This window comes from Mustela nigripes, chromosome 3, assembly GCF_022355385.1.
Source record: "Mustela nigripes isolate SB6536 chromosome 3, MUSNIG.SB6536, whole genome shotgun sequence".
In the NCBI taxonomy this organism is placed as follows: domain Eukaryota; kingdom Metazoa; phylum Chordata; class Mammalia; order Carnivora; family Mustelidae; genus Mustela; species Mustela nigripes.
The window spans coordinates 17202593-17215182 of NC_081559.1; the positions used below are offsets into that span (position 1 = coordinate 17202593).

Below are 12590 nucleotides of genomic sequence, written 5' to 3' on the forward strand. Positions count from 1 at the left end.
GATGCGGGGCTTGATCCCAGGACCCTGAGATCATGACCTGAGCCGAAGGCAGAGGCTTTAACCCACTGAGCCACCCAGGTGCCCCGATAGCACAATTTTTAAATAAGCACACAGTATAACTTTCTTGTTACACGTATTCAGGAACAACAAAAGACTGTAAAATTCTATGTCAACGGTATCTAATGTGAGAACAACACATCTAGAAAATATGCTTCTATGCTAAATGGTTTTAGTAAGTACTCCTAGGAATGATTAAATAATTATATACAGCTCTACAATATGCCAGTATATAACCATTACAATTATTATAGAGAAGTACTAAAGATAGGACAAATATGCACACTGATACAGTTACTGAAAGAAAGATTATAAAATAGTATGTGTACTATAATCCACTGAATCTAAGGGTGCCTGGGTGGCCCAGTCGGCTCAGGTCATGATCCCCAGGTCCTAGAATCTAGCCCCATGTTGGGCTCCCTGCTCAGTAGGGAGTCTGCTTCTCCCTCTGCTTCTGCCCTTTCTCCCCACTCCTATATGTGCGTGAATGCACTCTCTAACTCTCAAATAAAATCTTTAAAAAAATAACAACAAAAAAATAAAATCCACTGAATTCAGTGAATTTTATGGTGTGTAAATGGTATTCCTTTTTTTTAAAAAATAGAGAGAGAGAGAGATCACAAGTAGACAGAGAGGCAGACAGAGAGAAAAGGGGAAGCAGGCTCCCTGCTGAGGTCTTGATCCCAGGACCCTGAGATCATGACCTGAGCCGAAGGCAGAGGCTTTAACCCACTGAGCCACCCCAGGCGACCCTGTAAATGGTATTTCAATGAAGCTGTCAACCCCTCCCCCCCCAATAAATAAATAATCATATCTTTTTAAAAAATATACACGTTATATTCCTATATGACAAAATGTTAAGAAAATAAAAGAAGTTATTTCTGGATAAGGGGATCATAGTAACTATTTTTTCCTCGTTGGGCTTAGGTATGTATTCTACAACAAACAAGTTTTATAACATAACTAAAAAAAACCCCCAAATAATCTTAGATTAATAAGCTTAAAAAATTTTTAAATATACCATCTGCTTTCAGATAGAATTTTAAAATCATCTGTCAACCAGCTCAGAACACAGATGTTATATATCAACTGTTATATCACATTATAGCAAATGCAAGATCTTCAGTAAACAAGTTTCAGTAAGTCCACATTCCTTAAAAGCATCCCTAACAATGTCCATCAGAAGCACTCTTTAACATACTTCACATTTAAGTGTTTTGATGTTTCTACTGTAATTCTCAGAAAAACCTTCACAGCTGTCACTTAAAAAAAATTCTCCCTAAATTGCTATATGATGACTTTATACACAACAGTAAATTTTATACTAAAAATCTGCTGACATTTCAGAAAGAAAAGAAATTTAGAGTCAAATCAGAAAATATAAATTGCAAAATAAAATCTTTAAAAAAAAAAAAGAAAAGAAAATATAAATTACATTACTTCTGATGTTTCAAAGTCTTCAAAAATTAAATAGAAAATATCAAATATTCTCATAAGCAGGTTGGAATCATAATGCTAAATTAGGTGATCTTATTCTCTCCCTCCCTTATATCTGGCGTCAACGCTAACACACGCATACCTGTCATGTAGAAGTCTTTTATTGTTAGCTGAGGTGGAACAAGCGGATCAGCAAGAAGTTGCTGGTTCACTAGCTGCAAAAAAAGGATTATGAGGTCAATAATGTAACTGAAAACTAACATCAGAGAATATGCTAGTATGAAAACTGAACACAGGCAAATTTTTACCTTGGAGAGCTCATTTGCTTGTTGGAAATAATTGGCTCCTTCGACATCATCATATCGGACAAGATTAGGAGAGACTTCTTCCAGTCTGTTCCTTACTTGATCCAGAGTATCATATGGAAGAGTCATACCTGCAATCTATAAATATGAGGTCCTCAGAATCGACATAAAGCTTTAGTACTTGAAAAAATTCAAATCATACGTAAGTGCTACTACCCTGAAATAATGTGCTACTGTAAGTTCTATTGGTACCCATCTGCATGTACATTAAGTGATTAAGTGGAAAACACAACTGTCAAAAATTCTAATTCATAAGGAACTGTCAGTACATTAGTAATTTCTCTTCAGAAATTAGATTTAGTATGAAATAAATGAATAAAGAGATAATGCTATGCTGGGACGCCTGGGTGGCTCAGTTGGTTGGACGACTGCCTTCGGCTCAGGTCATGATCCTGGAGTCCCGGGATCGAGTCCCGCATCGGACTTCCAGCTCCATGCGGAGTCTGCTTCTCTCTCTGACCTTCTCCTCACTCATGCTCTCTCTCACTGTCTCTCTCTCAAGTAAATAAATAAAATATTTAAAAAAAAAAAAAAAAAAAGAGATAATGCTATGCTAAATCTGAATGTTTTTGCTAACCCAATATTGATCATATACAAAGTTTACAGAAAACTATATATTATTTTAAATCTCGTGCTTTTTTTTAATAATAAAAGAGTTAAAATAAGTGTTTTTAGGAAAAATACAAGCCCAAAATAAAACCACCAATATCTAACACCTATTTTCTGAATACATTTGTCTTAAAGAGGTTACTCAAATTACCTCTGCACATCAGAGGTATGTGCATCTTCCCTGACTCTGAAAATCATTTCGACAAGCTAACAAGGCAAACATCCCATTAGCAGCATCACTTAGAACAAATACCTCAGAGAGGGCTCTTAGAATTTTCCAGTCTTCTCTTGCCAAGCCAGGAGGTGTCACTGCTACTTTAGTCTGCTGGGCTCGGCCCTCAGTATTGACATAAGTAGCTGACTTCTCTGTGTAAGCAGCGCCTGGGAGAATAACATCAGCTATTGGAGCGCCGACGTCACCATGATGTCCTGAGAAAAGATGGAAAATGGCAAACTATATTTTAGCGAAAAAGTGATTAGGTTTCATACATGAACATCGGATATCCTTTTTATTTTTTTATTTTTTTTAAAAGATTTTATTTATTTATTTGACAGAGAGAAATCACAAGTAGATGGAGAGGCAGGCAGAGAGAGAGGGAAGCAGGTTCCCTGCTGAGCAGAGAGCCCGATGCGGGACTCGATCCCAGGACTCTGAGATCATGACCTGAGCCGAAGGCAGCGGCTTAACCCACTGAGCCACCCAGGCGCCCCCGGATATCCTTTTTAAATCCCATTAAGAATACAAAAGTGTTGGGGTGGCTCAGGCGTCAAGTGTCTTCCTTTGGCTCAGGTCATGATCCCGGGGTCTTGGGATGGAGCCCTGCGTCAGGCTCCCTGCTCTGCAGAGCGGGGAGCCTGCTTCTCCCTCTCCCACTCCCCTTGCCCGTGTTCCCTCCCTCTCTGTCAAAAAAAAAAAAAAAAAGACTTACAAAAGTGTTTACAAAATTGTAACATATAGAACATAAAAAAAAATTTTGTAATAAAAAGCCCACCGTACCCACAATTTTACTCCCTTCCCAAAGAAAATTACTGATAAGCATTTGCTATCTTCACAGAATTTTTTTTTTTTTTAAGAGAGAGAGACACAGTGGGAGAAGGAACACAAGCAGGTGAAGTGGGAAAGGGAGTAGCAAAGGGAGTAGCAGGCTCCCCGCTGAGCAGGGAGCCGGATGCAGGGCTTGGGCTCCATCCCAGGACCCTGGGATCATGACCTAAGCTGAAGGCAGAATCTTAATGACTGAGCCACCCAGATTATCTTTTGTAAATACAGAAATATGTATAATATCATACAAACATGTATCATGGGCAACTAGGTATATTATTTCTCTTGCTGATTACAAAGTGGAAATGCTCAGATGTATGTTAGAGAAATTCAGTAAAAGAGACTGAAATGGTGGAGGAACAAAAAATGTGGAACAGGAATGACAGTGGTAATCCCGAAAAAAACATAAATAGGATATTATAGAAAACAGTATAATGAAAGGCGGAGATAGTATAATGAAAATTTTAATAGTTTAACAAAACTGTTAGAAGGAAAAGAAAACCTTGAGTTGGATGAAAGAAAGAGCATATATGAAGTCTAATCTCATTTGTATACATTTTCATATATAACAGAAAAATATATGAAGCATACATTTCCAAAACCATCATCAATGATTATTTCTGGAGAGGACTAGGAACCGGATGCAAATTATGCATTTTGCTTTAACTTTATCACACAAAAAGGTACAAAATATTATATAATGCTCTTTATGTGCCACAGCAATAAAAAGCCTATTACAAATTTATGGTGTTTGTATAAAATGAAGTGGAGAGTTATGTAATACTTTTCTCTGTAAAATATCCAGGAATATTCTGGACTCCATTTATTCTAAGGAAATTTGATTATATTTACAATGAGTGAGAGTTCAAGAAAAGGAGTCAAACACAAAACACCCGGAGAAGTACTATCAAATATATTTTTCTTCTTTTTTTCTTTAAAAGATTTTTTATTTATTTGACAGACAGAGATCACAAGTAGGCAGAGAGGCAGGCAGGGAGAGAGGGAGAAGCAGGCTCCCTGCTAAGCAGAGAGCCTGACGCAAGGCTCGATCCCAGGACCCTGGGATCAGGACCTGACCCAAAGGCAGAAACTTTAACCCACTGAGCCACCCAGGTACCCTGCATTCATTATTTTATTTATTTATTTATTTTTAAAAGATTTTATTTATTTATTTGACAGAGAGAAATCACAAGTAGATGAAGAGGCAGGCAGAGAGAGAGAGAGGGAAGCAGGCTCCCTGCTGAGCAGAGAGCCCGATGCGGGACTCGATCCCAGGACTCTGAGATCATGACCCAAGCCGAAGGCAGCGGCTTAACCCACTGAGCCACCCAGGCGCCCTGCATTCATTATTTTAAAACTTTCTACCATTTATGTAAAAGTGCTTTCCTCTGATTATATAATAATGCCAAATAGTCTTTGAAAAGTTGAATGTGTGTGTGTGTGTGTGTGTGTATGTATAGCTCCTGAATGGAAAATATTCATTTGACTAAATGTATTGCCATACAGTTTCTAATCTACACAATGTAGGATTCTTTGCTGTGTGTGTGTGTGTGTGTGTGTGTGTGTGTATGTGTGTGTGTAACTCCTGATCTACACAATGTAGGATTCTTTGCTGTGTGTGTGTGTGTGTGTGTGTGTGTGTAACTCCTGAATGGAAAATATTCATTTGACTAAATGTATTGCCATACAGTTTCTAATCTACACAATGTAGGATTCTTTTCTGTTTCTAGTGTCACAGATGCTACTTACCTTGATAAATAATGAAACAATCCTTTGGCAAATCCTGTCGAGTGATACAACCTCCATCTGCTCCCAGGAGAAACAGCACTTTGGGAGGGTTCTTGCGAATTGCTTCCACCCCAGGTTTATAGCCAAGGTCCAAAGCAGCTACTTGGCTTGCAATCCTGTAAAACAATTACGGATTTTTAGCACACCTGCAGTGTTATTGTTATAAAAAAATTAAATGTGACCCTTGAAATGACACTTAATCCCTTTTCTATTCAGTGCTGACAAAGACCTTACCTCATCTTCTTAACCCATTTTAAAATAGATGTCAAAACCAAAATAGCAGTATTTGAGTTTTAAGGGTGGGAAACAAAGAAAGAAGATGTGCAGAACACGGTCTTCATGAAATATTTACTTATTTGTTATTTATTATTTGGGGGGGAGGAGCAAAGGGACAGGGTGAGAGAGAATCCTAAGCAGGCTGCATGCCCAGCATAGAGCCTGACGCAGGGCTCAATCTCATGACCATGACATTATGACCTGAGCCAAAATCAAGAGTCAGATGCTTAACCAACTAAGCCACTCAGACACTTCACTTCATAAGATAATGGTTAATGGAGTAATTCTGGAAACTTTATGCCAATTGAAATTGTCCTAAATTGATTCTTACAGCAAGATATAAAATACAAGGCAAAAACAGTTATTAGAGCAAAGTCATATGATTTTGAAAACCAAAAGGGAGAAATTAAAACGCTGGTCATAAAACTGTAATTTGAAGAAAAGAGTAAAATTAGTACATACGTGTTCTATGAGCATATATTACTCTTCTAAGTAGAAAATAATCCTTTAAAATGAGGTCTGGAGGCATCTAGTGCCTTAGTCAGTTAAGCGTCTCCCTTTGACTCAGGTCATGATCCTGGTGTTCTGGAATTGAGCCCCGCATCAGGCTCCCTGCTCAGTGGGGGTCTGCTTCTCACTCTGCCCTTCAGCCCACTCATGCTCGCTATCTCTCTCTCTCTCTCTATCTCAAATAAATAAGTAAAATCTTAAGAAAAATAAAAATAAGGGGTGCCTGGGTGGCTCAGTGGGTTAAAGCCTCTGCCTTCGGCTCAGGTCATGATCTCAGGGTCCCGGGATCAAGCCCCGCATCAGGCTCTCTGCTCAGCAGGGAGCCTGCTTCCCTTCCTCTCTCTCTCTGCCTGCCTCTCTGCCTACATGTGATTTCGGTCTGTCAAATAAATAAATAAAATCTTAAAAAAAAATTTAAAAAGGAGTCTGGAATAACTATACTCTTAACTGGGAGCCTGGTGCAGTTTGCTATTGCTAACTTTCTAGAAATAGCCATTCTGAGGACCTACTGTATATAAAGCAAGTTGGTGTTTTACCTATTTGTTAGGAGAAAAGAGCAGGTCAAACCAACTCCTACTAGATGCTGTTACTCTGTCAAACTCTGGATAACATCAAAAGCATAAAATGCTTTTTTTAAAAAAGTAACAACATAGATTTATATAAAGAAAACTGCAAAACAACTTTGAAAGAAATTAAAGAACTTACTAAATGGAAAGACATCCCAAGTTCACGGATGAGAGGACTTAATACTGTTACGATGGCAATACTCCCCAACTGAGCTTACAAATTCAGTATGATCCCATCAAAAATCACAGATGAATAGTTTACAGAAATGGACAAGCTGATCCTAGAATTCATATGGAATGCGAAGAACCCAGAATAGCCAAACCTATCATTTAACAGTGAACAAAACTGGAGGACTCATACTTCCCAATTTCAAAACAAATCCCTCTGCCCCAGTGGTTTTTTTCCCTTAATTTCCCTCAGTTTAAGTCTTGACATGTCTCTCTCAAAGATCTGTGCAGAGACTCACATTAACTTATAAAACAGTCCACCTCATCCTAGAAAACAAATTGAGTATGCTTAAGTCTGCCTTTACAATAAAAGGTATGTCCTGGGGCATCTGGATGGCTCAGTTCATTGAGTGTTGACTCTTGGTTTCATCTCAGGTCATGATCTCAGGTTTGTGGGATCGAGCCCCAGGTCAGGCTATGCTCTCAGCGCGGAGTCTGCTTATCGCTCTCCCTCTGCTTCTCCCCCTGCTCACACACCCTCTCTCTCTCTCTCAAGTAAATGAATAAATAAAATCTTTAAAAAAAGGGGCACCTGGGTGGCTCAGTGGGTTAAAGCCTCTGCCTTCAGCTCAGGTGATGGTCCCAGTATTCTGGGATCGAGCCCCCAAGCGGGTTCTCTGCTCACTGGGAAGCCTGCTTCCCACCCCCCAGCCAGCCTCTCTGCCTACTTGTGATCTCTGTCAAATAAATAAATAAAACCTTTAAAAAAAAAAAAGTCCTAATAAACTAACATGAACTTTCATAAAAAAGAAATCTTGTAAGAATGAAATGGCAAACAAGGCTAATAAACTAAAAATTGTAACAATGTCATGCTCTCCAGAAAGAAAACTCACAAAATGATGGAACATAGTTTAAGAAATTTTCACTAAACCCAGAAAAAAAAGATATGAGAAAAATTATGAGAGAAGAGCCAAAAGTCTGAAGGCCTATCAACGCATAACAAAACAAGTTTCTGCATGAGAGCAAAGAACTAAGTAAAAGTAAAGCAATAACCTTTTCTGAGCTTAAAAGAAAAAAAAAAAAATCAAAACATTTCAATTTGATAATGGAGAGTATCTATGATATTCCCAGGTAAAAGTAATGACATCTGAGTGTCACCTACTTAAAATCTGACAGAATTTTAAATTTTAACACCAAAAATAAGAACCCAAAGGGTGAGCAGGCTGACACTGACACATATACAAAGTCAGGTCATCCTCAGTGACAGAACTGAGAATACATTAGATCCTCTCTAAAATAGCGAATGAAAATGGGGCACTTGGGTAGCTTAGTCGTCAAGTGTCTGCCTTCAGCTCAGGTCACAGATGCGAAAGTGAACTAAAAATACATAAAAATTGTGGCTAGAAAGAATCCAGAGGCGATCAATGCAAATAAACTCTACCTAAAAACTATAAAGTTTTAAAAAATGTTTTACATAACGATCTATAAGGCCAAGTTAAACCAATCAAAGAGAAACCTAACACCAAAACTGAAATTAATGTTTAAGAATTTATTCAAGGGCACCTGGGTGGCTCAGTGGTTAAGTGTCTGCCTTTGACTCAGGTCATGACCCCAGGGTTCTGGGACCAAGTCCTGCATTAGGCTTCCTGCTCAGTGGGGAGTTTGCCTCTTCCTCTGCCCCTGCCCCCACTTGTGCTCTTTCTCTCTCAAATAAATAAAATCTTAAAAAAAAAAAAATGTATTCGGGGTACCTGGGTGGCTCAATTGTTAAGCGTCCGCCTTTGGCTCAGGACGGAGCCCCCATCAGGCTCCCTGCTCAGCAGGAGGCCTGCTTCTCCCTCTCCCACTCCGGTTTGTGTTCCCTCTCTCACTGTCTCTGTCAAATAAATAAATAAAATCTTTAAAAAAAAGGTATTCAAATACTTGTAAAATTTAAAAAATTTGCCTATCACATTTAAAAGTACTTAGCCTCAATCCTTAAATCTGAAAAATAATACTTTTTAAAAAAGATTTTATTTATTTGAGAGAGAGAGGTGGGGAAAGAGGCAGAGGGAGAGGGAGAAACAGACTTTCTACTGAGCAGGGAGCCTAATGAGGGGCTTGATCCCAGGACCCTGGGATCATAACCTGAGCTGAAAGCAGACGCTTAAATGACTGTGCTACCCAGGCACCTCCATAAAAATAATTCTAAAGGTAGAAAGGATTACGGGAAATGGAAAAACTTATTTACTAAGGTAAAACTGTTACAACATTTCTTTTTTTCTTTTTTTTTTAAAGATTTTACTTGTTATGGGGTTATGAGCATTGGGGAGGGTATATGCTATGGTGAGTGCTGTGAAGTGTGCAAGCCTGACGATTCACAGATCTGTACCTCTGGGGCTAATAATACATTCTGTTAATAAAAAATAGAAAATTAAAAAAAAAACTTTTTTAAGATTTTATTTGTTAGAGAGATAGAGAAAGAGAAACAAGCAGGGAGCAGCAGGCAGAGGGAGAAACGGGCTCCCCACGAAGCAGGGAGTCCAATGGAGGCCTCAGTCCCAGGACCCGAGGATCATGACCTAAGCCGAAGGCAGATGCTTAACAGACTGAGCCACCCAAGCATCCCTGTTCCATTTCTAAAACAAGTTGGAAATATGCACGGAGAGCCTCAGAAAATGTTTATTCTGTTTATCTTAAGAGCTCTACTTTTAAAAAGCCACTGTAAGAAAATAATCTAAAGTTCATTAAGTATTTGTGTATCATTGCATTACTTATACTTTATAGACTAGTATCAATTTACATGTTAACAAGAATGAAATGACTAAAAAGCTGTACATATTCATGATACTAAATTGCCATTGAAGTTTATATTTATATGAAATTTCTAATTACAAGAAGAAATTTTATCTGGTAATGAAAATTGATAAAAACAGGATAGAAAACTGTTTACATAGTATGATTTCAACTATATAAGAGTATTTACAGAGGAAAAAAAGAACCAGAAGGAAGTAGCAACAGTAATTATCTGTAATTTGTAGAAGAATTTCCATTTCCATATTTTCTTCTCTTTCCAACTTCCTAAAATGAATGTGTGTGTATATATATACATATATACATATATGTATATATATATTTTTTAAAGAGAAGTATACACAGGGGTTGGTGGGAAGGGCAGAAGGAGGGGGAGAAAGAGCTCAAGCAGGCTCCACACCCAGCATGTAGCACAAGTGGGGTTCAATCTCATGACCCCTAAGATCACTGACCTGAGCCAAAATCAAGAGTCAGACAATTAACCAAGTGAGCCACCCAGATGCTCCAATTTTATTATTAATATGGTCAGAAAAAAACTTTCCTTACATTGAATTCTCATGTTAGCTTATATTTTTATCATTCAGTCAGAGGCCTTCTTGCAATTTTTGAACCAAGTGTACCTTAATACAATACAATACAATATAGATTTTCAAGATTTTCTCAGCACTATCCCAAGTATTTTATTTTATTTTATTTTATTTATTTATTTTTTTTTTAAAGATTTTTTTATTTATTATTTATTTGACAGAGAGAGAAATCACAAGTAGGCGGAGAGTCAGGCAGAGAGAGAGAGAGAAGCAGGCTCCCGCTGAGCAAAGAGCCCGATGCGGGGCTCGATCCCAGGACACCGAGATCATGACCTGAGCCGAAGGCAGCGGCTTAATCCACTGAGCCACCCAGGCGCCCCTTATTTTATTTTTTTAAAGATTTTATTTATTTATTTGAGAGAGAGGGAGAGAACATGAGCAGGGGGAAAGGCAGAGGAAGGAACAGATTCCCTGTCGAGCAGGGAGCCGGACACAGGCTCTATCCCAGAACCCCGGGATCATGACCAACTGAGCCACCCAGGCACCCCTCAAATATTTTAAATATTATCATCTTCGGTTCTTCTCACACAGAAAATAAAGGTATTTCTCACATCTACTACTGAGACATTGCTAAATACTAAGATGTTTGTATATCTAAATGTGACAGTATAACAGTAACACATGTACACGAAATTACTTGAATCTTACAGTATATAGAACAATTACTCAACATACCTATGAAGGATATTCATAACTTTCCAATCACCAGAAACACCACTACTTGTCCGAATCTTTTGAGCAATGTTGGAAACAGCTGCAAGAATTGCTGCGCCATCATTTCTCTGGAGTGCAGAACTGCCTAAAACCACCATTGGTTTTTTAGCTTCATGTAACACCTATTTAAAAATAGAACTTCAATTAAAAATTTTTAAAAATTTGCATCTATAATATGTTGTCCCAAGTTTTAGTTTTAATGCAGAATATCTTTGATTTTTAAAAGTCAACATTTAGACATATATACAACCAGATTTAACTTAAAAAAACACCTCGCCAATGCTATTATGAAATGGCTAAATGAGTTATCAGATCAAATAGATTTTCTAAAAGTAAGTACTGGGAATGAAAGCCTTTCCCAAATATCCTTTGGTCAGAATGATTATGGGTATGTTCCAGAGAAACTGGGCAATGTCCCTACAGAGATTGAGTTGGTACTTTCTAACAGAAAAAGCCACATTCGACTATCATGTCTATAGTCTTCTACCTACTCACCATGCTGTAGACAAGGAGGAACAGGTAGAGAAAGCAATTAGCACTAGCATTGTAACAGAGAATACCTAAAACTTTTAGGGCTCTGCTTTAAATCATAATAACTTCTGAATGCCAAAACCGGAGGGGAGTGCATCCCAAAATCAGAGGAAACTACATTATTTAGTGGAGATTGGAAAAATTAAAAGTAAAGAGGAATTCTTTACCTCGATAAAGAATTTTTTACTTCAATATTCTTCGATAATAACTGGCCCAAATCAAAGAATCCACCTGAGAGTTATGCCTACACACTACAGAGGAGAGTAAACGTCCCTACACACTACAGAGGAGAGTAAACGTCCTCCTAGGGAATTTCCCAAGAAAATGTGAAGAGTTCAGAAAAATGGTTTTCTTTCTTTCTTTATAAAACATTTTATTTATTTATTTGACACAGAGAGAGAGAGAGAGAGAGAGAGAGAGCGCACAAGCAGGGGGAAAGGCAGAGGGAGAGGGAGAAGCAGGCGCTCAACTAAGCAGAGAGCCCCACGCAGGGCTCAATCCCAGGACTCTGGGATCATGACCGGGGCCAAAGGCAGATGCTTAACCAACATGGCCACCTAGGCGCCCCTTGTTAGGAGTTCTTAATGAAGAGACCACCACTTACTAACTGAAAATACATTTAGGGGTGCCTGGGTGGCTCAGTGGGTTAAAGCGCCTGCCTTGGACTCAGGTCATGATACCAGAGTCCTGGGATCGAACCCCATATCGGGCTCTCTGCCCAGCAGGGAGCCTACTTCCACCTCTCCTCTCTCTGCCTGCCTCTCTGCCTACTTGTGATCTCTGCCTGTCAAATAAATAAATAAAATCTTAATAAAAAAAGAAAATACATTTAAATCTAGTATAGAAAAAAACTCCCAAAAAACACCAATCATTTTCTAGGGCATGGAGATGGGAAGAATTAGAAAAGAATACTTTTCATTAAGTTTTTTTTTTTTTCTATTTTTATTTTATTTTATTTTATTTTATTTTTTTTTTTTTTTTAAAGATTTTATTTATTTATTTGACAGAGAGAGATTACAAGCAGGCAGAGAGGCAGGTAGAGAGAGAGAGGAGGAAGCAGGCTCCCTGCTGAGCAGAGAGCCCGATGCGGGACTCGATCCCAGGACTCTGAGATCACGACCTGCCTTCGGCTCAGGTCGTGATCTCA

The 12590-nt window shown here is 38.4% G+C and overlaps 1 protein-coding gene across 3 annotated transcripts in view; it reads right to left on the reverse strand.

Moving 5' to 3' along the window:
- Positions 1–12590, reverse strand: part of NDUFS1 (NADH:ubiquinone oxidoreductase core subunit S1) — a 31581-nt gene that overhangs the window by 1769 nt on the left and 17222 nt on the right. For all 3 annotated transcript variants that reach the window (XM_059393302.1, XM_059393304.1, XM_059393303.1), the window contains exons 14-18: positions 10874–11034; positions 5260–5414; positions 2722–2897; positions 1803–1937; positions 1637–1709 (exon numbers count right to left, since the gene is read on the reverse strand). In XM_059393302.1, the coding sequence (XP_059249285.1) occupies positions 1637–1709; positions 1803–1937; positions 2722–2897; positions 5260–5414; positions 10874–11034 (700 nt within the window). The remainder of the gene's footprint in view (positions 1–1636; positions 1710–1802; positions 1938–2721; positions 2898–5259; positions 5415–10873; positions 11035–12590) is intronic.